The sequence below is a fragment of the Bombus vancouverensis genome, chromosome 17 (genome assembly GCF_051014615.1).
Source record: "Bombus vancouverensis nearcticus chromosome 17, iyBomVanc1_principal, whole genome shotgun sequence".
Lineage (NCBI taxonomy): Eukaryota > Metazoa > Arthropoda > Insecta > Hymenoptera > Apidae > Bombus > Bombus vancouverensis.
This window is the reverse complement of record NC_134927.1, coordinates 2,720,670-2,748,619: the sequence shown is the minus strand read 5'-3', so window position 1 is coordinate 2,748,619 and position 27,950 is coordinate 2,720,670. Positions and strand designations below refer to the sequence as shown.

The 27,950-nt window shown below is 37.3% G+C and overlaps 1 protein-coding gene and 1 pseudogene across 1 annotated transcript; both read left to right on the top strand.

Moving 5' to 3' along the window:
- The first annotated feature begins 2,966 nt into the window (after positions 1-2,966).
- LOC143303941 (omega-amidase NIT2-B-like) lies at positions 2,967-6,746 on the top strand. The gene is made up of 5 exons (XM_076626155.1): positions 2,967-2,970; positions 5,094-5,278; positions 5,680-5,848; positions 6,118-6,351; positions 6,503-6,746. The coding sequence occupies exons 1-4, from the start codon at positions 2,967-2,969 to the stop codon at positions 6,249-6,251; spliced, it is 492 nt and encodes a 163-aa protein (XP_076482270.1). The 3' UTR covers positions 6,252-6,351; positions 6,503-6,746.
- Positions 6,218-20,546, top strand: LOC143303903 (omega-amidase NIT2-like; annotated as a pseudogene).
- Positions 20,547-27,950: the final 7,404 nt, after the last annotated feature.

Sequence of the window (27,950 nt, the reverse complement as noted above, 5' to 3'; positions counted from 1 at the left end):
GGCCAATGCATGGAGGGAACGTTGTCCTCTCCGAGGATGACGATTGTGCCCTTTTGGATGCTGTGTCCACCCTTGCTCCATTTATTGCGGTTGGTTAGCTCGTTCAAATACTCCTTATGCCAGCGGTTCCAAAAATGTTGTTTAAGCTGTTGGATATGCTGCCATTTGGAGAGTCGGTTCGATGGAATGTCCCTGAAATCTGGATCACGTAAGCACATTAATGAATCGCCAATGAGGAAATGTCCGGGAGTGAGGGCTAGGAGATCATTTGGATCGGTGGAGATAGAAGTTAGCGGGCGGGAATTGAGGACTGCTTCTATTTCTATGATAAGAGTATTACGGTGTTAAGCTCATATGTTTCTGTTTCTCCACTCGCGCTGCGCCATAATATCCTTTGATATTTCCGATCCTCTGGTCGTACGAGGAATTGCCGATACATTTTCTCGATGTTGCCAGTGAGTACGTACTGATGAGCCCGGAATCTAATTAATATACAAAATAAATCTTCCTGTAACTTGGGTCCTGTGTAAAGTGTATCGTTTAGGGAGGTTCCGGTAGTGCTTGGTGCCGATCCGTCGAAAACTACACGGAGTTTGGTGGTTTGACTCGATGCTTTGGTCACGCCATGATGGGGTAAATAGTATCCGTTGTCGTCGGAGTGGTTGACATTGACCTTCGTCATGTGTCCCAATGCCAGGTATTCCTGTATTACCGTTCGATATTCTGATTCGAAGCGTTTGTCGTGCTGGAATCGGCGATTGAGTGAGGCGAGTCGTCTAATTGCCAGCGTTTTAGAGGATCCGAGTGACTGAAGCTGATCGTTGAAAGGTAGAGCGACGATGTATCGTCCTTCGCTGGTGCGTCGGGTGTGGGCTTGGAAGTGTTCTTCGCATCGTCGATCTGCCCTCTGAGATATGTTTAATTGAGGGTCCTTCATCGATTTCCCAAAACCGCGAGGGGTCTGCTTGTAAAGTCGTCGTGGATGTGTGAAATATGTTTGTCGCGGTTTGGGAAGTTGGACCCCCCCCCCCCCCGATTACCCATCCGAATCGCGTCTTTTGCAGACGCAGTTCAGGCTCGTCTGGCTGCGTTAGGTTGACTTGTCCCACACACATCGACGCGAGTGTTGAACCTGAGCTTAGTAGTACATCGATCGGAGCTGGTAAATGAAATCGTGGATCGGCCAATTTGAGATTTTTTGGTATCTCAAGTGTCGAACGATCGATGGGTTCGCTGGGAATTAAGGTTGATATGGTCGGAATGACAAGGAACGTTAATGTCCGTGTGTATGTACCGTCAGTGGAAGTGATCGTGGCCGTGATGTGTCGCTTAGAAGTCGTTGTCAAGGTATCTAGAGCTCCGATTGGGACCGAACATTTGTTTTGCCTTATCTTTAGCGATTTTGCTAATTCCTCGGTAATGAAATTCATACTAGATCCGGTGTCGAGCAACGCTCGACATCGGATTGGTTGCTGTTTATCATTCAAAATGTTAATCTGCGCTGTGATGATTAGATCATTGGATAATAATTCGGATGCTATTGGTCTGATATGTTCGGTCATCAACGGAGTCGTCGATCGTCGGCGTCATTGGTTATGTGTTCGTCTGTCACTGGGCGGTGGACTTGGAGACGCGGCTATTCGTGGTGTTTCCGATCTGTGGTCTGTTGTGTGCTTTTTGCGACTAGTGGGTGATACGTAGGGTGGCAAAGAAGGTGTTGTGGATCGGCTATTTGATGGGGAAGATTTCGGGCTGGACTTGCTGGAACGAGACCCTGAATGGCGTTTTGTCCTATGCAGCATTGTATGATGTGTCGTTCTCCGCATACGCGACATGATCCTGCGAAACAATGCTTCGTTGCGTGCCCTTTCCCGAGGCAGTTGAGGCATAGTGATGCTCTTTTGACCTCCCGAATGCGTTCGCGAAGGGATTTGGTTTTGAAGGTGTCACATCTCCAAATGGGGTGTGGTCCTTGACAGGTGGGGCATGTTGGAGTAACCTGTGTCGTCGTAAGTGCATGCCCTCATGGTGCGCGTTGACGGACCGGAGTAGTTTGTTCCGGTGATTCTCTTGTTTGTTTGACCGTGGTGATCGGTCTGGAGCTTCGTGCTAATCTCTCTAGGAAGTTTAGTAAATGAATGTACGGAGGCACCTCGTTATTGGGCAGCGTCATTTCCCATTGTTTTTGGATACTTAGTGGTATTTTCGAGAGGATGAGGCTGTTGAGCATAGCACTGGTATCGGGGTAGGATTCTCCTAATTTGTTCAATGCATATATGTGTTGTTTAAATGTGTGGACTAAGCGCCTTAATTCCGTTGGAGATTCTTTGGTTATCCTTGGATAATCAATTATTGCCATGCAGTGACTGAAAGCTGTGTATCGTGGACATTCGAAACTCTCCTTGAGAACGGCTGTAGCCTGACTGTAGTTTACATTACTAAGGGGTAACGCGTTTAAACAATCGGCTGCTTCTCCTTGCAGGGCGGACTGCAGGTAATGGAATTTCTGTATGTCCGTGAGACTAGGATTTTTATCGATTGTGGAAGAAAAGGTATCATAAAACGTGTTCCATTTCTCTAAGCTTCCGTCAAAAGTAGGGAGCCGAAGATCTGGTAATTTAATGGCTATCGGATTTAAACTTGCGGATGATGCACAGGTTGGAAGGTTTATGGATGTCGACGATGTTTATGGCGATGCTGCTTGCGCGTTCCTCAGAAGATTTTGTAGCTTTATGTCTACCGCGACGTACTGATTCCTTATTTCGAAGCCGCGCGCTTGTTCCTCCTCGTCTAATACTTCTAACTCGAGTTGGATCGCTTCGAATTGACTCGCAGCTTCGGTCAGTTGTTTCTCGTAGTTCGTTAACAAGGAGTTTTGCTGACGCTCGGATTGCTCGTGCTCGTCCAGTCGGTTCGATACGTATGTGAATCGGCCGCTACAATAGCCTCGTCTCCGACGCAGGGAGATGAGTTGGTCTTCGCTTGTCATCGTTGCCGAGGGTAGGAGATGGTCGAAATAAGGATCGAGCTTACCTTACTATCGTGCGGCGTGAGGTCGCGTGTATGCTTGGCGAGGAACGCCTTGTTCCTTCCCGACGGCCACTCGTTCGGTTGTATTATTAAGTTGTGAAATTCGTTGCGTTGATGACTGTCCAGCTGCGGCGGAAGGCTGCGTGGTTGTGTTCCCTTGCCAATGGGATGTGCTTCTTCGAAGATGACGCGCCTGACGTCACTGGTTTCGCAGTAGTGGTTGCTCCTGCTCCCGCTGCTGGTCTTGATAAAGTCACGTGGCACTGTGTGGTCACTGGTAAGTGCACTCTTCACTGGCACGTGATCCGGCTCGAAGGACCAAAAATGTTTCGACCGTTCGCGGAGAGACGCGATCGCGAGATAGCACGTCAACGAGAGTTGTAAGTTCCCGTTACGATTAAATAATCGACGCCACGAACTGATCGATCCCCTTATTTCGATTATGATAATAAGGGTAGTTCAATGAAATTCCACAGAATTAACACAAATAAATTAATGTTTATTTCAACAACTTATTAACTAGAAAGATATAAATGGAACAAAAAAAATGTAACTGCGTTTTGGTTGATAAGTAATGCGCGACATATCAGATGTGTAGACGGTTCGACTTCTCGAAAAGTTCTGAACGCCTTTCGATTTTTTTCGTTTTTTCTGGAAGGCGACCCCCACTACGTTCGGATCACGCCACATTCTTTTACTGCGAGGTAAAATACGGGCCACGAGTCGACGTTTCTGGAAGTCGCCCTGCTTAATGAACCATGCGCTTGCCACTACAATGTTTGTTTGCCGGGCAGACGCGACGATCCGTCTGCGACATTATAGTGCCGCGATCGATAGTTAAGAATATGACCTATGGTAAGCCGCATGGCGTAACATTCTCCCCCCCGTTGAGAGGGTACCGATCAAACTAGCGAGGTGTGGTTGAAGTTCCCATCTTATTTCGTCTCGGTGGCTAGTTGTTCGGGTTTCTCGAGATCGGGTTGAATTGGCAGTGGGACAAGCCTTTTGACGCCCCGATCCAAAATGCTCTTTGCCGTCTGAACTGTAGCTGTCCGGATGACACCATCGGCGCCTGGATGAACCTTGATAACTCGGCCCAGAGGCCAATGCATGGAGGGAACGTTGTCCTCTCCGAGGATGACGATTGTGCCCTTTTGGATGCTGTGTCCACCCTTGCTCCATTTATTGCGGTTGGTTAGCTCGTTCAAATACTCCTTATGCCAGCGGTTCCAAAAATGTTGTTTAAGCTGTTGGATATGCTGCCATTTGGAGAGTTGGTTCGATGGAATGTCTCTGAAATCTCGATCACGTAAGCACATTAATGAATCGCCAATGAGGAAATGTCCGGGAGTGAGGGCTAGGAGATCATTTGGATCGGTGGAGATAGGAGTTAGCGGGCGGGAATTGAGGACTGCTTCTATTTCTATGATAAGAGTATTACGGTGTTAAGCTCATATGTTTCTGTTTCTCCACTCGCGCTGCGCCATAATATCCTTTGATATTTCCGATCCTCTGGTCGTACGAGGAATTGCCGATACATTTTCTCGATGTCGCCAGTGAGTACGTACTGATGAGCCCGGAATCTAATTAATATACAAAATAAATTGTGAATTGATTCGAGAATATAGGATTTCCCCATTTTCATGATTATCGTGATTTTTGTATAAATATATTTTTTAAGATACTAATAATTAGGTACTTATAAATTAGTATTATCAATTATTTTGCATTTATAATTCCGCCTCTAGTATAAGTGTTAATTGAAAACTAACTTTATGTTTCAAAAAGTACTAGCAAAGTCGTTGAGTAACAAGCCACTGATGCTAACACAAATAGCATTGTCGTAATTAAATATTTCTAAATATTCATTTTTCATTTTGAACCTGTAGAAACAATTTATTATATATACTGTTAGCTAAGTAATTGCATATTTAATTAAGTCGAAATATAAAACTTAGTTATTTTGATAATTTAGAAAATAAAAAACTGACAAACATTTCAATTTAATTTATGGTTGAAACAGAAGACAGTTATTTTTCATTAATTGAAATATTGCAATGCAGAGTACTTTCCAAAATACGCCGAGAGTATTCCTGATGGTGAAACGAGCGTTGCTTCATCGAACGCAGCTAAAGAAAACAACATCTATGTAGTTGGTGGTACGATGCCTGAAATAGAGGGCGATAAATTGTACAATACCTGTACTATTTGGGGTCCCGATGGAACTTTGATAGCAAAACACCGAAAGGTAAGTAATATATTCCTTTATGGCTTTGAATTTGAAAATATTGGGGTGAAGAAAGTGACTCTATCTAGGAATAATTTAGGAATATACATATGTACATACGTATACTATAACCAATTCTATAATTTACGGTTTATAAAATACGTTATGATACGGGAAACGCCCATTTTTGTTGTAATGTGTTTGTTGTTGTATAAATTTTTCACATACTTAAAATATTATTATACTTATTTTTTCTCCTTTTTAAACATTATTAAATGATAAGATTTTTTAATAAAAGAAAGTGATAAAAACGCTGTCAGTTATTAAATAAAAAATAATTAAAGTTTAGGAGTTGGTAACTTTGATATTAAATTACAAAAGTTGCAGCAATAGAATTAGCGACTACATTTTTATGTTATTAGGTACATCTATTCGACATCGACATTCCTAATAAGATTACTTTTCGAGAGAGTGATTCACTCAGTCCTGGTAACTCCCTAACGACGTTCGATGTGAAGGGCTGCAAAATAGGTATTGGCATTTGCTATGATATTAGATTCGAGGAAATGGCACGCATTTATCGGAACAAAGGTACAGTAACTTAATCGATCAATACTTAACTAGCAAAAAATTAAATATCTTTCTTAAATATATTCTATATAAAATTAATATAATCTGTAACTCTGTATAAAAAGAAGCTTAATTTAAAAAACCAGTATATTTGCTGAAAATGAAACAAATAAAAGAATTAAAAGCACAATAAGAGGACTGACATATTCAGTAATGATGGAATGTGAACCGTGCAACTACGAAGTTAATTGGTATTCGGTGGCTTCATATTTCCTGCTTCTCTGGGTTAGGTTGCCAAATGCTGATATATCCAGCGGCATTCAATATGACCACTGGACCACTGCACTGGTCATTACTTCAGCGTTCCAGAGCGAATGATAATCAATTATACGTTGCCTGCATATCACCGGCTCGTGTTCCTTAAGCAAGTTACGTCGCATGGGGACATACACAGTTGACCAATCCCTGGGGAAAGATTCTTTACGATTTGGAAACTCAAGAGAATATGGCAGTCACCGATATCGGTAATTTACAGCTTAAAATTAAAAGCGAGAGATCCATGATGTAATTAATTTTTAGTCTCGTTAATTTATCGATTTAGCCATCTTCCTCTGTATTTGTTGAATTTATTAGTAAGCATTACTTATTACTTCGTATGCTTCTTTTTTCTATCAGATCTAAAAGTTGTTGAGGAAGTAAGGGCTCAGATACCTACATTTTCTCAGAGACGTACAGATTTGTACGACACTGTCTGTAAGAAGGAGTAACTCTACACTAAAACAGAAAATGTTTTTTTATAATATTTCTACTACAATATCCTTTTTTTGTGAATTATTACTAATTTCTTATCATCCATTTCTTGTAAATATATTATATCACGATATTACAGATATATACGTAGATATACACGTTAATTAAATCCTCTATATGGTATTTTTATATCAGTGTCATAAACATTGTAAACCGAAAATCTTCTATTACACGCGTACATATACAGTCAATATTATTGTTACATATAGTGATACATACGTTGATCCACACATTAATTAAATCCTCTATATGCTATTTCTACTTTGCTATCTTGAATAGATAAATAACATGTCGCTTCCAGATGTCAAATATTATTTGCCAAATGCACATATAATGATAATAATAATATAATAATTATATATAATATTGATAATAATGATATAATTACATATAATGATAATAATAATATAATAATTATATATAATATTGATAATAATGATATAATTACATATAATGATATATACGTTGATCCACATATTAATTAAGTCCTCCATATGGTATTTTTATATCGGTGTCATGAACATTTTTCCCCGAACGACCTTCTATCACGCGCGTACGTATATCTAGAATATTATTGTATTATATATAGTGATACATACGTTGATATACACATTAATTAAATCCTCTATATAGTATTTTTACTTTGCTATCTTGAATAGATAAATAATCTCGAATATAGACATACAGGTACACTTACGTTGATATACACCTTTGTACAAGGTGTCAAAAAATTTTTTATCACGGCGTTTTTTTAAGACGATTTTATAGCTTCGAAATTGATCTTGACACGATTTTCAATGTCAAATTATTTTTCTATTGCATCATGTGATACTCATTAGGAGGAACAAAACTTCTGTTTTCTTAGAAAAAATGTTTGAAATTTCATTAATTCCTAGATTGATTTTATTTATACTTTAAGGTCAGATATGACATCAAATAATGTCAATACTAATATCTAGTTATTTGTCAATTTACAGCATCTGAAAAACAAGATATCTTCGAGACAGCGTGGGTTTTCTTTCCAACTTTCTTAACTTTCAACAATAAAATTTTCGTCAAACGATACAATCTATCCAACAAAGTTCTTGTACACAGCCAATCTCGTAAGAACATAGATCTTCTTCAAGTATTATTCTTCACAATGCTTCGTGTGGAATTTCTACTTGACGAGTTATTATTAAACGATTAAAAGCTTATTATTATACGATAATGTAATATCGTAGAATAGCTTTGATTGGAGATCGGCTGAAATTAGAAAACATCGTGTACGCCGTCTTTTTGTGGTTTGTTTACATCCAAGAGCGCCTAGTAACAGTGACGCGAGAAAAGATAAGCAGCGTCAAAACAGAAGTACGGTTTCATATTTCAAGGAGTGGCAATCGAGAGGCCAGAGTATGTGAGCCGAAAAGTGTGTGTGTGTGTGTGTGTGCGTGCGTGCGTGCGTGCGTGCGTGCGTGCGTGCGTGCGTGCGTGCGTGCGTGCGTGCGTGCGTGCGTGCGTGCGTGTGTGTGTGTGTGTGTGTGTGTGTGTGTGTGTGTGTGTGTGTGTGTGTGCAGGACCGAGCAGGAATGCGTTGGCGAGGTTCAGAGTTGATCGAGACGTCGAAGCATAGAGTCGTTAGAATTGAGTTGCGAGTGTTGTCGAGTGTTAGAGTTGCTAGTGAGAGAGAGAGAGAGAGAGAGTTACCAAATAGTTGTCAAGTTATTTAATGTAAATACGAGCGTTGCATTTAGTTTTCCTGTTAATCAAACATCGTTTCTCTGTCTAACTAATATCTGTATTTTCAATCCATTATTGATAAATTATAATTAATCGGACAAAATTACACCTTTAATATATTCCGATATTACAATAACTTACTTTTTTCTACGTCAATGGACGTAGACGAAAGACGTTGAGTGAGGAATTAGAACAAGTGTGGATCGTTGGAAACCACTATGCTGCGGTCTACCATTCGTTTTACCCTATATATACCACGGAACAAAGGATAATTTTCACCGGCTTCATCAAGAGCACATTTTCTAAGCTTTATTATTTATTATTACACCCATTATATTATATTATTACGATATTATCTAATTAATTGTTGTTTATTTATTTTGATGCTTATATTAACTGTTATTTGAAACATACTTTCAACAACATAATAAATACAGAGTAAAGGTTAATGAAATTTTAAACAGCTTTTTCCAAAAGAACATGTTATATCCGTGTAAGGACTATAACACTTCTGTTTTCTCGTCATGAGAACTTTATGACGCAATAAAAACTGTTGTCCTTGAAAATTATACTCCAGATCAATTTTGTGATCCATTTTTTCTAACAGATCACCATCTCCCACGGCTATAACAAGTAAGTTTTTAACACTCTATACACATAGAAAACACGTATTGATTACGATTCTGCTGATTAAAACACGGAACGTCAATATATTTATTCACTATGCCAACACAGATAACATTTACCACTGACGAATATAATATATATTTGAAAGGATGGAAATTTTATTTAACCGACTATATGACCATACTCGGTCAAGTATCAACAGCGACCATCTATCAAAAAGATTAAAAATTTTAGCCATGTGATTTGGTCCCTTAAAGCGGGGATTTTAGAAGTAATATTTTTATAATAAAAGAATTCATGAAAAAGTTGTATTATCATAGAACTAATGATAAAATGCCACCAAAACCTTTAAATTTGTAATATTCGAAAGAAACTTGAAATCTCGTTTATTTACTCGGCAACAAAATCTGATTTACCTTCAGGGTATACCTATACAATTTTTGCGTAACTCTCTCTTTTAAACAAAACATCAAAGCGTGTTGTTCCTAGCTTCAAAGGGCTTAACTCAATATTTTGATCAATTTTTTCTCGTTCCATACGGTCGTTTCAAAGCTTATAATACCATTTACACCTTTGCCTTGTATTCCATCCATAGTTCCCATGCAATTTTATTATTATCGTTCCGAAGAACCTTCGCACTTCTGCTTCGCTCGTGATATGTATTCACATTTGTTTTGCCATTTTGTTTCGCCTTTCGGGGACGATATGTTTGGAAATGATATGATATTGTAAACAAATAGGCCATTAAACGAGAATGGATGGATTCAAACGGAATTAAGTGATCTCAATTCCACAGCTTTGGCGGCTGAACGTGTTTTCCTTTCGAACGGTTTGCTCGCGTCAAATGGTGCAAATTTCAACAAGTACCCACGTGTTTACTATTAAATTCATTTATTTCTTTTTTATTTATTTATTTATTATCTTTTTGGCTAGGTTACCTTCGACGCATTTTGCGTATTTCTTGAGCAATTTTTAAGGTATTATTTCCTATATTATTGAAGAAAGTAATGATTTTTAGATTACCAATAAAAGGTAGATTTAAATTTTATACAAATTGGCATACATTGGCAATTGGCATAATTTAAGGAAATTGGCATACTGAGATGACAAATTACTGACATTCCTTTAGTATGTCATGGAAAATTTGTAAAGGTTTAAAAATTGTTGGAACACTTTGCATGGAATATATATTCTATATAGAATACGAGTTCTTTCTCTTTCCTAATTATCGTTTACGTGATAAAATAAGGCGTTTCTATTTGAATTCATTAAATGTTGTCTTAAATATTCAATTTGAAAATTCTTTGGAGAAAATCGAAGAAGATTTAGAACTATTTTTTAATCGATAAACGCTTCAAGAATTGAGAACCACTGACCTAGGGGAACTTGATTAATCGAGGGATACAAATAGTTCAATGATATTGCAGAAGCCATTTACTGCGTTCCCCTAATATGATTACATCGATAAAAGAGAGGTCACTACTTCTTCGCCATATTTCATACGTAAAAATAAAAATCTTATATCAAAGCAAAAAAGTCACTTTTTTTTCTTTTCTTTTCTTTTCTTTTTTTTTCTTTTCTTTTTTTTTTTTGGACCAGATCGCCATGTCATTAAATCGAGCACAATAATTAAATTAGAAAATTGAGACACCGATTGACACGAAACAGCCACCGTCAACCGAATCTTATGGACGTCTTACAGATTAGAGCGTTTCATTTACTTGAAGCGAAACGAGGATTAACTCGTAGCAACTGAGCAGTAGCTCAGTGCCGAACATTTATCTTCGTTCTCGCCAGTACGGGGAGTACAAAAAGGCGATTTGCGAAGTCAAATTTGTGCATCAAATTGAGCGGCTTTTTCAACAAATCGAAATTCGAAATGTTGTTAAATACGACTTATTCGGAGACAATGAGGCGAAAATGATTATAAGATTCCATGAAAATATTATGTTAGATGAAAGCTGTTGGTGCCTATTAGTATGGTCCTTCTGTAGTATACACACGTATAATAGAATAATAATAATTTACTACGAGTAAAAGAAACATTTATACGTATCCATAGGGCTTTCGATTTATGAAAATTGAAAAGAAGATATATTCCATATGGATTTGGAATAATGGATTTATTAATAAATTATAATTAATCGGACAAAATTACACCTTTAATATATTCCGATATTACATTACCGTGATGTAATATTTATCATGCTTATTTTGTACGTAAAACGAATCGTTGGAATATTCCCGAAGCTAACGAAGCATTTCCCAAAAGTTAAACCGAAGAAATTAACGCGAATAGTTAAGTGAAATTTTTCCATTAACTTGCTGACCAACCGGCAAATAAAAAATCATAAAAATTGTTTCAATGTGTTGAGGTCACGCATAACTTCTTTTTTCATTGACGATTACCAAACAGGTAAAATTTCGAAATTGTACGAAGGCCACGTGACCAGATCGTATTGGAATGTGAAGTGCATGGAAAAAGACAACTCGAAGTACAAACCTTGAGCTGTACTACTCGAAGTACAAACGTGAACTAATGGATGCAGAAAAGCAATTAACGCCAAACATCCGAACAGCATCTTGGAGCCCGTCATTGTTCTGAAATAAAAGAAGTGACGAATTAAAAAGACGCAGGACTAATAATAATAAAGGAAACTTAGTTCGTATTATAAATTGAATTTACATCAGAAAAGAAGCACGATCAAGCGAAACAGATCGTAGAAATGACAAATATCATCGATATACGTTTCAGTGTAATTTCACTTTTGAAAATTATTTAGTTTAATACGATCGTATTCATCGCTCTGAAACTTTCATTGTGCTGCAATTTGTGCTGCGTCTTTTTAATTTCTCTATCTTTCTGTGTTTTCGGAAGAATTACTTGAAAGATTAAGAATTGCTTGCCTTATTTTATTTTCCATTAGTTAGGATTTGATTATTCCAGGTAAGGTTTATTATTTATAACAGGTTTTATCACTTGTTTATTACTTAGGAGTTTGTTATTTTAGGATTAGTACCTTTTAGGATTTCTTATCCTTCGAGTTTCTGTTTCAGATATCTAGGTCTATTTCAAGATGTTTTATTACATTAGGATTATTTATTCGATTAAGATAATTTAAGAGTTTTACAATGTACAAAGAAATAATCGCGTGAAATTTAGATTTATGCTTTAAACGTATTAAACACGTGGTAATTTCAATGTCTATAGCCTCGAACGTGTTCTGATTAGTTGTGTCATTGTCTGTGACATTGAAATCACAAAAATCCATTGCAAGTGTGCTGTCATGCAATGTGGATGTAATTGGGTTTTTTGGGTATTTCCTGTATCATCTGATTTGTACAGTACTATTTTAACGCAAGGACAGGAAAGTTATTATATATTTCCCGTCCATTATTTGAATCGTTGTGAAGTGTAACGAATTATATTCGATTCGAGCAGATGTTAATGAATTACCCATTTCATATGTAATTACATGGAAATAAAGATCATTGCAAAAATAATTGATCTAATGACAACGGAATTTCCAATATTTTTTTGTTTCGTCACGTCTTTTTCATAATATATCTTTTATAGGTACGTGATTTATTAATCGTTCGAATGGAAATAATTATTCGTATAATATTCAAATGATTCTAGCCATAAAATAAATTAAAACGATACCTGTCAATGATATGCAATCTGCGTATGACGTCAACCTCGATCTATGCTTATACAAGAAATTTTATCAATCAATGACTAGATATACAATAATCAAATATTATAAAATTTCCTGAAAACCTTTAGGTGTTAATATTAAGGTGTTAATATCTTTAATATTTGCAAGTTATTGTTTAGCGCTAATTAGTTAGAATGTAACAAGTGGTGTACCAGAATTGAGATAATTAAGCCACACGAACAATCTTATTTAGATCTTTTTAATTTTTTAATTCTCTTTTGCTCTAATACTTCGTAAAATTAATCTTCATTAGCTACTACACTTCATAGAATAACAAGAGATAATTTTTCTTATATAACGTTTCATTCATAAAATCTATCATTAAAGTATATCTTCATAAAAATATCATTCCATACTAACGGTATATTTGGTGTCATACGAGATAACAGTTACCAGTGATGACATATGTAACTTTATAAAGATATCTCGTTTTATTATATATTAAAAGAATGTACTCATTGCTGCTATATTTCAGATGAAAAAAAGGAGGCAACGATTTTACAGTAAAATCGTTCGTTTACAACTGATTCATTTACATTTCATGATAATACTGTGCATTCTGAATATGCTATGATTTGGTTTAAAATAATAAATAGTCCATTCTTGCATACTATTGCTCCAGCTTTACTTGTATTTTCGATATTGGTATAAATAGAAAGACAATTAATGTCGTTCGAGTCTATTTTCGGATCATTTATATTACGTTTAATCCATATAGTTATTATATGAGACATAGTATCGTAAAATTTGGAAGAATAAAACGTTCGTACAGGAAGTACATTTTATAAGAACTCCAACAAATCTGCATGTGCACCTAAAATACACACTGATAGTGATTGTTCATAAGTTTATATACATTATCTATTGTCAATCGAAGGTATCAATTCTTTGGGTACCGATCAAACTAGCGAGGTGTGGTTGAAGTTCCCATCTTATTTCGTCTCGGTGGCTAGTTGTTCGGGTTTCTCGAGATCGGGTTGAATTGGCAGTGGGACAAGCCTTTTGACGCCCCGATCCAAAATGCTCTTTGCCGTCTGAACTGTAGCTGTCCGGATGACACCATCGGCGCCTGGATGAACCTTGATAACTCGGCCCAGAGGCCAATGCATGGAGGGAACGTTGTCCTCTCCGAGGATGACGATTGTGCCCTTTTGGATGCTGTGTCCACCCTTGCTCCATTTATTGCGGTTGGTTAGCTCGTTCAAATACTCCTTATGCCAGCGGTTCCAAAAATGTTGTTTAAGCTGTTGGATATGCTGCCATTTGGAGAGTCGGTTCGATGGAATGTCCCTGAAATCTGGATCACGTAAGCACATTAATGAATCGCCAATGAGGAAATGTCCGGGAGTGAGGGCTAGGAGATCATTTGGATCGGTGGAGATAGAAGTTAGCGGGCGGGAATTGAGGACTGCTTCTATTTCTATGATAAGAGTATTACGGTGTTAAGCTCATATGTTTCTGTTTCTCCACTCGCGCTGCGCCATAATATCCTTTGATATTTCCGATCCTCTGGTCGTACGAGGAATTGCCGATACATTTTCTCGATGTTGCCAGTGAGTACGTACTGATGAGCCCGGAATCTAATTAATATACAAAATAAATCTTCCTGTAACTTGGGTCCTGTGTAAAGTGTATCGTTTAGGGAGGTTCCGGTAGTGCTTGGTGCCGATCCGTCGAAAACTACACGGAGTTTGGTGGTTTGACTCGATGCTTTGGTCACGCCATGATGGGGTAAATAGTATCCGTTGTCGTCGGAGTGGTTGACATTGACCTTCGTCATGTGTCCCAATGCCAGGTATTCCTGTATTACCGTTCGATATTCTGATTCGAAGCGTTTGTCGTGCTGGAATCGGCGATTGAGTGAGGCGAGTCGTCTAATTGCCAGCGTTTTAGAGGATCCGAGTGACTGAAGCTGATCGTTGAAAGGTAGAGCGACGATGTATCGTCCTTCGCTGGTGCGTCGGGTGTGGGCTTGGAAGTGTTCTTCGCATCGTCGATCTGCCCTCTGAGATATGTTTAATTGAGGGTCCTTCATCGATTTCCCAAAACCGCGAGGGGTCTGCTTGTAAAGTCGTCGTGGATGTGTGAAATATGTTTGTCGCGGTTTGGGAAGTTGGACCCCCCCCCCCCCCGATTACCCATCCGAATCGCGTCTTTTGCAGACGCAGTTCAGGCTCGTCTGGCTGCGTTAGGTTGACTTGTCCCACACACATCGACGCGAGTGTTGAACCTGAGCTTAGTAGTACATCGATCGGAGCTGGTAAATGAAATCGTGGATCGGCCAATTTGAGATTTTTTGGTATCTCAAGTGTCGAACGATCGATGGGTTCGCTGGGAATTAAGGTTGATATGGTCGGAATGACAAGGAACGTTAATGTCCGTGTGTATGTACCGTCAGTGGAAGTGATCGTGGCCGTGATGTGTCGCTTAGAAGTCGTTGTCAAGGTATCTAGAGCTCCGATTGGGACCGAACATTTGTTTTGCCTTATCTTTAGCGATTTTGCTAATTCCTCGGTAATGAAATTCATACTAGATCCGGTGTCGAGCAACGCTCGACATCGGATTGGTTGCTGTTTATCATTCAAAATGTTAATCTGCGCTGTGATGATTAGATCATTGGATAATAATTCGGATGCTATTGGTCTGATATGTTCGGTCATCAACGGAGTCGTCGATCGTCGGCGTCATTGGTTATGTGTTCGTCTGTCACTGGGCGGTGGACTTGGAGACGCGGCTATTCGTGGTGTTTCCGATCTGTGGTCTGTTGTGTGCTTTTTGCGACTAGTGGGTGATACGTAGGGTGGCAAAGAAGGTGTTGTGGATCGGCTATTTGATGGGGAAGATTTCGGGCTGGACTTGCTGGAACGAGACCCTGAATGGCGTTTTGTCCTATGCAGCATTGTATGATGTGTCGTTCTCCGCATACGCGACATGATCCTGCGAAACAATGCTTCGTTGCGTGCCCTTTCCCGAGGCAGTTGAGGCATAGTGATGCTCTTTTGACCTCCCGAATGCGTTCGCGAAGGGATTTGGTTTTGAAGGTGTCACATCTCCAAATGGGGTGTGGTCCTTGACAGGTGGGGCATGTTGGAGTAACCTGTGTCGTCGTAAGTGCATGCCCTCATGGTGCGCGTTGACGGACCGGAGTAGTTTGTTCCGGTGATTCTCTTGTTTGTTTGACCGTGGTGATCGGTCTGGAGCTTCGTGCTAATCTCTCTAGGAAGTTTAGTAAATGAATGTACGGAGGCACCTCGTTATTGGGCAGCGTCATTTCCCATTGTTTTTGGATACTTAGTGGTATTTTCGAGAGGATGAGGCTGTTGAGCATAGCACTGGTATCGGGGTAGGATTCTCCTAATTTGTTCAATGCATATATGTGTTGTTTAAATGTGTGGACTAAGCGCCTTAATTCCGTTGGAGATTCTTTGGTTATCCTTGGATAATCAATTATTGCCATGCAGTGACTGAAAGCTGTGTATCGTGGACATTCGAAACTCTCCTTGAGAACGGCTGTAGCCTGACTGTAGTTTACATTACTAAGGGGTAACGCGTTTAAACAATCGGCTGCTTCTCCTTGCAGGGCGGACTGCAGGTAATGGAATTTCTGTATGTCCGTGAGACTAGGATTTTTATCGATTGTGGAAGAAAAGGTATCATAAAACGTGTTCCATTTCTCTAAGCTTCCGTCAAAAGTAGGGAGCCGAAGATCTGGTAATTTAATGGCTATCGGATTTAAACTTGCGGATGATGCACAGGTTGGAAGGTTTATGGATGTCGACGATGTTTATGGCGATGCTGCTTGCGCGTTCCTCAGAAGATTTTGTAGCTTTATGTCTACCGCGACGTACTGATTCCTTATTTCGAAGCCGCGCGCTTGTTCCTCCTCGTCTAATACTTCTAACTCGAGTTGGATCGCTTCGAATTGACTCGCAGCTTCGGTCAGTTGTTTCTCGTAGTTCGTTAACAAGGAGTTTTGCTGACGCTCGGATTGCTCGTGCTCGTCCAGTCGGTTCGATACGTATGTGAATCGGCCGCTACAATAGCCTCGTCTCCGACGCAGGGAGATGAGTTGGTCTTCGCTTGTCATCGTTGCCGAGGGTAGGAGATGGTCGAAATAAGGATCGAGCTTACCTTACTATCGTGCGGCGTGAGGTCGCGTGTATGCTTGGCGAGGAACGCCTTGTTCCTTCCCGACGGCCACTCGTTCGGTTGTATTATTAAGTTGTGAAATTCGTTGCGTTGATGACTGTCCAGCTGCGGCGGAAGGCTGCGTGGTTGTGTTCCCTTGCCAATGGGATGTGCTTCTTCGAAGATGACGCGCCTGACGTCACTGGTTTCGCAGTAGTGGTTGCTCCTGCTCCCGCTGCTGGTCTTGATAAAGTCACGTGGCACTGTGTGGTCACTGGTAAGTGCACTCTTCACTGGCACGTGATCCGGCTCGAAGGACCAAAAATGTTTCGACCGTTCGCGGAGAGACGCGATCGCGAGATAACACGTCAACGAGAGTTGTAAGTTCCCGTTACGATTAAATAATCGACGCCACGAACTGATCGATCCCCTTATTTCGATTATGATAATAAGGGTAGTTCAATGAAATTCCACAGAATTAACACAAATAAATTAATGTTTATTTCAACAACTTATTAACTAGAAAGATATAAATGGAACAAAAAAAATGTAACTGCGTTTTGGTTGATAAGTAATGCGCGACATATCAGATGTGTAGACGGTTCGACTTCTCGAAAAGTTCTGAACGCCTTTCGATTTTTTTCGTTTTTTCTGGAAGGCGACCCCCACTACGTTCGGATCACGCCACATTCTTTTACTGCGAGGTAAAATACGGGCCACGAGTCGACGTTTCTGGAAGTCGCCCTGCTTAATGAACCATGCGCTTGCCACTACAATGTTTGTTTGCCGGGCAGACGCGACGATCCGTCTGCGACATTATAGTGCCGCGATCGATAGTTAAGAATATGACCTATGGTAAGCCGCATGGCGTAACATTCTCCCCCCCGTTGAGAGGGTACCGATCAAACTAGCGAGGTGTGGTTGAAGTTCCCATCTTATTTCGTCCCGGTGGCTAGTTGTTCGGGTTTCTCGAGATCGGGTTGTATTGGCAGTGGGACAAGCCTTTTGACGCCCCGATCCAAAATGCTCTTTGCCGTCTGAACTGTAGCTGTCCGGATGACACCATCGGCGCCTGGATGAACCTTGATAACTCGGCCCAGAGGCCAATGCATGGAGGGAACGTTGTCCTCTCCGAGGATGACGATTGTGCCCTTTTGGATGCTGTGTCCACCCTTGCTCCATTTATTGCGGTTGGTTAGCTCGTTCAAATACTCCTTATGCCAGCGGTTCCAAAAATGTTGTTTAAGCTGTTGGATATGCTGCCATTTGGAGAGTCGGTTCGATGGAATGTCTCTGAAATCTCGATCACGTAAGCACATTAATGAATCGCCAATGAGGAAATGTCCGGGAGTGAGGGCTAGGAGATCATTTGGATCGGTGGAGATAGGAGTTAGCGGGCGGGAATTGAGGACTGCTTCTATTTCTATGATAAGAGTATTACGGTGTTAAGCTCATATGTTTCTGTTTCTCCACTCGCGCTGCGCCATAATATCCTTTGATATTTCCGATCCTCTGGTCGTACGAGGAATTGCCGATACATTTTCTCGATGTCGCCAGTGAGTACGTACTGATGAGCCCGGAATCTAATTAATATACAAAATAAATTGTGAATTGATTCGAGAATATAGGATTTCCCCATTTTCATGATTATCGTGATTTTTGTATAAATATATTTTTTAAGATACTAATAATTAGGTACTTATAAATTAGTATTATCAATTATTTTGCATTTATAATTCCGCCTCTAGTATAAGTGTTAATTGAAAACTAACTTTATGTTTCAAAAAGTACTAGCAAAGTCGTTGAGTAACAAGCCACTGATGCTAACACAAATAGCATTGTCGTAATTAAATATTTCTAAATATTCATTTTTCATTTTGAACCTGTAGAAACAATTTATTATATATACTGTTAGCTAAGTAATTGCATATTTAATTAAGTCGAAATATAAAACTTAGTTATTTTGATAATTTAGAAAATAAAAAACTGACAAACATTTCAATTTAATTTATGGTTGAAACAGAAGACAGTTATTTTTCATTAATTGAAATATTGCAATGCAGAGTACTTTCCAAAATACGCCGAGAGTATTCCTGATGGTGAAACGAGCGTTGCTTCATCGAACGCAGCTAAAGAAAACAACATCTATGTAGTTGGTGGTACGATGCCTGAAATAGAGGGCGATAAATTGTACAATACCTGTACTATTTGGGGTCCCGATGGAACTTTGATAGCAAAACACCGAAAGGTAAGTAATATATTCCTTTATGGCTTTGAATTTGAAAATATTGGGGTGAAGAAAGTGACTCTATCTAGGAATAATTTAGGAATATACATATGTACATACGTATACTATAACCAATTCTATAATTTACGGTTTATAAAATACGTTATGATACGGGAAACGCCCATTTTTGTTGTAATGTGTTTGTTGTTGTATAAATTTTTCACATACTTAAAATATTATTATACTTATTTTTTCTCCTTTTTAAACATTATTAAATGATAAGATTTTTTAATAAAAGAAAGTGATAAAAACGCTGTCAGTTATTAAATAAAAAATAATTAAAGTTTAGGAGTTGGTAACTTTGATATTAAATTACAAAAGTTGCAGCAATAGAATTAGCGACTACATTTTTATGTTATTAGGTACATCTATTCGACATCGACATTCCTAATAAGATTACTTTTCGAGAGAGTGATTCACTCAGTCCTGGTAACTCCCTAACGACGTTCGATGTGAAGGGCTGCAAAATAGGTATTGGCATTTGCTATGATATTAGATTCGAGGAAATGGCACGCATTTATCGGAACAAAGGTACAGTAACTTAATCGATCAATACTTAACTAGCAAAAAATTAAATATCTTTCTTAAATATATTCTATATAAAATTAATATAATCTGTAACTCTGTATAAAAAGAAGCTTAATTTAAAAAACCAGTATATTTGCTGAAAATGAAACAAATAAAAGAATTAAAAGCACAATAAGAGGACTGACATATTCAGTAATGATGGAATGTGAACCGTGCAACTACGAAGTTAATTGGTATTCGGTGGCTTCATATTTCCTGCTTCTCTGGGTTAGGTTGCCAAATGCTGATATATCCAGCGGCATTCAATATGACCACTGGACCACTGCACTGGTCATTACTTCAGCGTTCCAGAGCGAATGATAATCAATTATACGTTGCCTGCATATCACCGGCTCGTGTTCCTTAAGCAAGTTACGTCGCATGGGGACATACACAGTTGACCAATCCCTGGGGAAAGATTCTTTACGATTTGGAAACTCAAGAGAATATGGCAGTCACCGATATCGGTAATTTACAGCTTAAAATTAAAAGCGAGAGATCCATGATGTAATTAATTTTTAGTCTCGTTAATTTATCGATTTAGCCATCTTCCTCTGTATTTGTTGAATTTATTAGTAAGCATTACTTATTACTTCGTATGCTTCTTTTTTCTATCAGATCTAAAAGTTGTTGAGGAAGTAAGGGCTCAGATACCTACATTTTCTCAGAGACGTACAGATTTGTACGACACTGTCTGTAAGAAGGAGTAACTCTACACTAAAACAGAAAATGTTTTTTTATAATATTTCTACTACAATATCCTTTTTTTGTGAATTATTACTAATTTCTTATCATCCATTTCTTGTAAATATATTATATCACGATATTACAGATATATACGTAGATATACACGTTAATTAAATCCTCTATATGGTATTTTTATATCAGTGTCATAAACATTGTAAACCGAAAATCTTCTATTACACGCGTACATATACAGTCAATATTATTGTTACATATAGTGATACATACGTTGATCCACACATTAATTAAATCCTCTATATGCTATTTCTACTTTGCTATCTTGAATAGATAAATAACATGTCGCTTCCAGATGTCAAATATTATTTGCCAAATGCACATATAATGATAATAATAATATAATAATTATATATAATATTGATAATAATGATATAATTACATATAATGATAATAATAATATAATAATTATATATAATATTGATAATAATGATATAATTACATATAATGATATATACGTTGATCCACATATTAATTAAGTCCTCCATATGGTATTTTTATATCGGTGTCATGAACATTTTTCCCCGAACGACCTTCTATCACGCGCGTACGTATATCTAGAATATTATTGTATTATATATAGTGATACATACGTTGATATACACATTAATTAAATCCTCTATATAGTATTTTTACTTTGCTATCTTGAATAGATAAATAATCTCGAATATAGACATACAGGTACACTTACGTTGATATACACCTTTGTACAAGGTGTCAAAAAATTTTTTATCACGGCGTTTTTTTAAGACGATTTTATAGCTTCGAAATTGATCTTGACACGATTTTCAATGTCAAATTATTTTTCTATTGCATCATGTGATACTCATTAGGAGGAACAAAACTTCTGTTTTCTTAGAAAAAATGTTTGAAATTTCATTAATTCCTAGATTGATTTTATTTATACTTTAAGGTCAGATATGACATCAAATAATGTCAATACTAATATCTAGTTATTTGTCAATTTACAGCATCTGAAAAACAAGATATCTTCGAGACAGCGTGGGTTTTCTTTCCAACTTTCTTAACTTTCAACAATAAAATTTTCGTCAAACGATACAATCTATCCAACAAAGTTCTTGTACACAGCCAATCTCGTAAGAACATAGATCTTCTTCAAGTATTATTCTTCACAATGCTTCGTGTGGAATTTCTACTTGACGAGTTATTATTAAACGATTAAAAGCTTATTATTATACGATAATGTAATATCGTAGAATAGCTTTGATTGGAGATCGGCTGAAATTAGAAAACATCGTGTACGCCGTCTTTTTGTGGTTTGTTTACATCCAAGAGCGCCTAGTAACAGTGACGCGAGAAAAGATAAGCAGCGTCAAAACAGAAGTACGGTTTCATATTTCAAGGAGTGGCAATCGAGAGGCCAGAGTATGTGAGCCGAAAAGTGTGTGTGTGTGTGTGTGTGTGCGTGCGTGCGTGCGTGCGTGCGTGCGTGCGTGCGTGCGTGCGTGCGTGCGTGCGTGCGTGCGTGCGTGCGTGCGTGCGTGCGTGCGTGCGTGCGTGCGTGCGTGCGTGCGTGCGTGCGTGCGTGCGTGCGTGCGTGCGTGCGTGCGTGCGTGCGTGCGTGCGTGCGTGCGTGCGTGCGTGCGTGTGTGTGTGTGTGTGTGTGTGTGTGTGTGTGTGTGTGTGTGTGTGTGTGTGTGTGTGTGTGTGTGCAGGACCGAGCAGGAATGCGTTGGCGAGGTTCAGAGTTGATCGAGACGTCGAAGCATAGAGTCGTTAGAATTGAGTTGCGAGTGTTGTCGAGTGTTAGAGTTGCTAGTGAGAGAGAGAGAGAGAGAGAGTTACCAAATAGTTGTCAAGTTATTTAATGTAAATACGAGCGTTGCATTTAGTTTTCCTGTTAATCAAACATCGTTTCTCTGTCTAACTAATATCTGTATTTTCAATCCATTATTGATAAATTATAATTAATCGGACAAAATTACACCTTTAATATATTCCGATATTACAATAACTTACTTTTTTCTACGTCAATGGACGTAGACGAAAGACGTTGAGTGAGGAATTAGAACAAGTGTGGATCGTTGGAAACCACTATGCTGCGGTCTACCATTCGTTTTACCCTATATATACCACGGAACAAAGGATAATTTTCACCGGCTTCATCAAGAGCACATTTTCTAAGCTTTATTATTTATTATTACACCCATTATATTATATTATTACGATATTATCTAATTAATTGTTGTTTATTTATTTTGATGCTTATATTAACTGTTATTTGAAACATACTTTCAACAACATAATAAATACAGAGTAAAGGTTAATGAAATTTTAAACAGCTTTTTCCAAAAGAACATGTTATATCCGTGTAAGGACTATAACACTTCTGTTTTCTCGTCATGAGAACTTTATGACGCAATAAAAACTGTTGTCCTTGAAAATTATACTCCAGATCAATTTTGTGATCCATTTTTTCTAACAGATCACCATCTCCCACGGCTATAACAAGTAAGTTTTTAACACTCTATACACATAGAAAACACGTATTGATTACGATTCTGCTGATTAAAACACGGAACGTCAATATATTTATTCACTATGCCAACACAGATAACATTTACCACTGACGAATATAATATATATTTGAAAGGATGGAAATTTTATTTAACCGACTATATGACCATACTCGGTCAAGTATCAACAGCGACCATCTATCAAAAAGATTAAAAATTTTAGCCATGTGATTTGGTCCCTTAAAGCGGGGATTTTAGAAGTAATATTTTTATAATAAAAGAATTCATGAAAAAGTTGTATTATCATAGAACTAATGATAAAATGCCACCAAAACCTTTAAATTTGTAATATTCGAAAGAAACTTGAAATCTCGTTTATTTACTCGGCAACAAAATCTGATTTACCTTCAGGGTATACCTATACAATTTTTGCGTAACTCTCTCTTTTAAACAAAACATCAAAGCGTGTTGTTCCTAGCTTCAAAGGGCTTAACTCAATATTTTGATCAATTTTTTCTCGTTCCATACGGTCGTTTCAAAGCTTATAATACCATTTACACCTTTGCCTTGTATTCCATCCATAGTTCCCATGCAATTTTATTATTATCGTTCCGAAGAACCTTCGCACTTCTGCTTCGCTCGTGATATGTATTCACATTTGTTTTGCCATTTTGTTTCGCCTTTCGGGGACGATATGTTTGGAAATGATATGATATTGTAAACAAATAGGCCATTAAACGAGAATGGATGGATTCAAACGGAATTAAGTGATCTCAATTCCACAGCTTTGGCGGCTGAACGTGTTTTCCTTTCGAACGGTTTGCTCGCGTCAAATGGTGCAAATTTCAACAAGTACCCACGTGTTTACTATTAAATTCATTTATTTCTTTTTTATTTATTTATTTATTATCTTTTTGGCTAGGTTACCTTCGACGCATTTTGCGTATTTCTTGAGCAATTTTTAAGGTATTATTTCCTATATTATTGAAGAAAGTAATGATTTTTAGATTACCAATAAAAGGTAGATTTAAATTTTATACAAATTGGCATACATTGGCAATTGGCATAATTTAAGGAAATTGGCATACTGAGATGACAAATTACTGACATTCCTTTAGTATGTCATGGAAAATTTGTAAAGGTTTAAAAATTGTTGGAACACTTTGCATGGAATATATATTCTATATAGAATACGAGTTCTTTCTCTTTCCTAATTATCGTTTACGTGATAAAATAAGGCGTTTCTATTTGAATTCATTAAATGTTGTCTTAAATATTCAATTTGAAAATTCTTTGGAGAAAATCGAAGAAGATTTAGAACTATTTTTTAATCGATAAACGCTTCAAGAATTGAGAACCACTGACCTAGGGGAACTTGATTAATCGAGGGATACAAATAGTTCAATGATATTGCAGAAGCCATTTACTGCGTTCCCCTAATATGATTACATCGATAAAAGAGAGGTCACTACTTCTTCGCCATATTTCATACGTAAAAATAAAAATCTTATATCAAAGCAAAAAAGTCACTTTTTTTTCTTTTCTTTTCTTTTCTTTTTTTTTCTTTTCTTTTTTTTTTTTGGACCAGATCGCCATGTCATTAAATCGAGCACAATAATTAAATTAGAAAATTGAGACACCGATTGACACGAAACAGCCACCGTCAACCGAATCTTATGGACGTCTTACAGATTAGAGCGTTTCATTTACTTGAAGCGAAACGAGGATTAACTCGTAGCAACTGAGCAGTAGCTCAGTGCCGAACATTTATCTTCGTTCTCGCCAGTACGGGGAGTACAAAAAGGCGATTTGCGAAGTCAAATTTGTGCATCAAATTGAGCGGCTTTTTCAACAAATCGAAATTCGAAATGTTGTTAAATACGACTTATTCGGAGACAATGAGGCGAAAATGATTATAAGATTCCATGAAAATATTATGTTAGATGAAAGCTGTTGGTGCCTATTAGTATGGTCCTTCTGTAGTATACACACGTATAATAGAATAATAATAATTTACTACGAGTAAAAGAAACATTTATACGTATCCATAGGGCTTTCGATTTATGAAAATTGAAAAGAAGATATATTCCATATGGATTTGGAATAATGGATTTATTAATAAATTATAATTAATCGGACAAAATTACACCTTTAATATATTCCGATATTACATTACCGTGATGTAATATTTATCATGCTTATTTTGTACGTAAAACGAATCGTTGGAATATTCCCGAAGCTAACGAAGCATTTCCCAAAAGTTAAACCGAAGAAATTAACGCGAATAGTTAAGTGAAATTTTTCCATTAACTTGCTGACCAACCGGCAAATAAAAAATCATAAAAATTGTTTCAATGTGTTGAGGTCACGCATAACTTCTTTTTTCATTGACGATTACCAAACAGGTAAAATTTCGAAATTGTACGAAGGCCACGTGACCAGATCGTATTGGAATGTGAAGTGCATGGAAAAAGACAACTCGAAGTACAAACCTTGAGCTGTACTACTCGAAGTACAAACGTGAACTAATGGATGCAGAAAAGCAATTAACGCCAAACATCCGAACAGCATCTTGGAGCCCGTCATTGTTCTGAAATAAAAGAAGTGACGAATTAAAAAGACGCAGGACTAATAATAATAAAGGAAACTTAGTTCGTATTATAAATTGAATTTACATCAGAAAAGAAGCACGATCAAGCGAAACAGATCGTAGAAATGACAAATATCATCGATATACGTTTCAGTGTAATTTCACTTTTGAAAATTATTTAGTTTAATACGATCGTATTCATCGCTCTGAAACTTTCATTGTGCTGCAATTTGTGCTGCGTCTTTTTAATTTCTCTATCTTTCTGTGTTTTCGGAAGAATTACTTGAAAGATTAAGAATTGCTTGCCTTATTTTATTTTCCATTAGTTAGGATTTGATTATTCCAGGTAAGGTTTATTATTTATAACAGGTTTTATCACTTGTTTATTACTTAGGAGTTTGTTATTTTAGGATTAGTACCTTTTAGGATTTCTTATCCTTCGAGTTTCTGTTTCAGATATCTAGGTCTATTTCAAGATGTTTTATTACATTAGGATTATTTATTCGATTAAGATAATTTAAGAGTTTTACAATGTACAAAGAAATAATCGCGTGAAATTTAGATTTATGCTTTAAACGTATTAAACACGTGGTAATTTCAATGTCTATAGCCTCGAACGTGTTCTGATTAGTTGTGTCATTGTCTGTGACATTGAAATCACAAAAATCCATTGCAAGTGTGCTGTCATGCAATGTGGATGTAATTGGGTTTTTTGGGTATTTCCTGTATCATCTGATTTGTACAGTACTATTTTAACGCAAGGACAGGAAAGTTATTATATATTTCCCGTCCATTATTTGAATCGTTGTGAAGTGTAACGAATTATATTCGATTCGAGCAGATGTTAATGAATTACCCATTTCATATGTAATTACATGGAAATAAAGATCATTGCAAAAATAATTGATCTAATGACAACGGAATTTCCAATATTTTTTTGTTTCGTCACGTCTTTTTCATAATATATCTCTTATAGGTACGTGATTTATTAATCGTTCGAATGGAAATAATTATTCGTATAATATTCAAATGATTCTAGCCATAAAATAAATTAAAACGATACCTGTCAATGATATGCAATCTGCGTATGACGTCAACCTCGATCTATGCTTATACAAGAAATTTTATCAATCAATGACTAGATATACAATAATCAAATATTATAAAATTTCCTGAAAACCTTTAGGTGTTAATATTAAGGTGTTAATATCTTTAATATTTGCAAGTTATTGTTTAGCGCTAATTAGTTAGAATGTAACAAGTGGTGTACCAGAATTGAGATAATTAAGCCACACGAACAATCTTATTTAGATCTTTTTAATTTTTTAATTCTCTTTTGCTCTAATACTTCGTAAAATTAATCTTCATTAGCTACTACACTTCATAGAATAACAAGAGATAATTTTTCTTATATAACGTTTCATTCATAAAATCTATCATTAAAGTATATCTTCATAAAAATATCATTCCATACTAACGGTATATTTGGTGTCATACGAGATAACAGTTACCAGTGATGACATATGTAACTTTATAAAGATATCTCGTTTTATTATATATTAAAAGAATGTACTCATTGCTGCTATATTTCAGATGAAAAAAAGGAGGCAACGATTTTACAGTAAAATCGTTCGTTTACAACTGATTCATTTACATTTCATGATAATACTGTGCATTCTGAATATGCTATGATTTGGTTTAAAATAATAAATAGTCCATTCTTGCATACTATTGCTCCAGCTTTACTTGTATTTTCGATATTGGTATAAATAGAAAGACAATTAATGTCGTTCGAGTCTATTTTCGGATCATTTATATTACGTTTAATCCATATAGTTATTATATGAGACATAGTATCGTAAAATTTGGAAGAATAAAACGTTCGTACAGGAAGTACATTTTATAAGAACTCCAACAAATCTGCATGTGCACCTAAAATACACACTGATAGTGATTGTTCATAAGTTTATATACATTATCTATTGTCAATCGAAGGTATCAATTCTTTGGGTACCGATCAAACTAGCGAGGTGTGGTTGAAGTTCCCATCTTATTTCGTCTCGGTGGCTAGTTGTTCGGGTTTCTCGAGATCGGGTTGAATTGGCAGTGGGACAAGCCTTTTGACGCCCCGATCCAAAATGCTCTTTGCCGTCTGAACTGTAGCTGTCCGGATGACACCATCGGCGCCTGGATGAACCTTGATAACTCGGCCCAGAGGCCAATGCATGGAGGGAACGTTGTCCTCTCCGAGGATGACGATTGTGCCCTTTTGGATGCTGTGTCCACCCTTGCTCCATTTATTGCGGTTGGTTAGCTCGTTCAAATACTCCTTATGCCAGCGGTTCCAAAAATGTTGTTTAAGCTGTTGGATATGCTGCCATTTGGAGAGTCGGTTCGATGGAATGTCCCTGAAATCTGGATCACGTAAGCACATTAATGA

Coding starts and splice junctions, on each gene's coding strand:
- LOC143303941 (XM_076626155.1), top strand. Junction 5,279..5,679: donor TGATAGCAAAACACCGAAAG/GTAAGTAATATA, acceptor TTATGTTATTAG/GTACATCTATTCGACATCGA. Junction 5,849..6,117: donor ACGCATTTATCGGAACAAAG/GTACAGTAACTT, acceptor TCTCTGGGTTAG/GTTGCCAAATGCTGATATAT.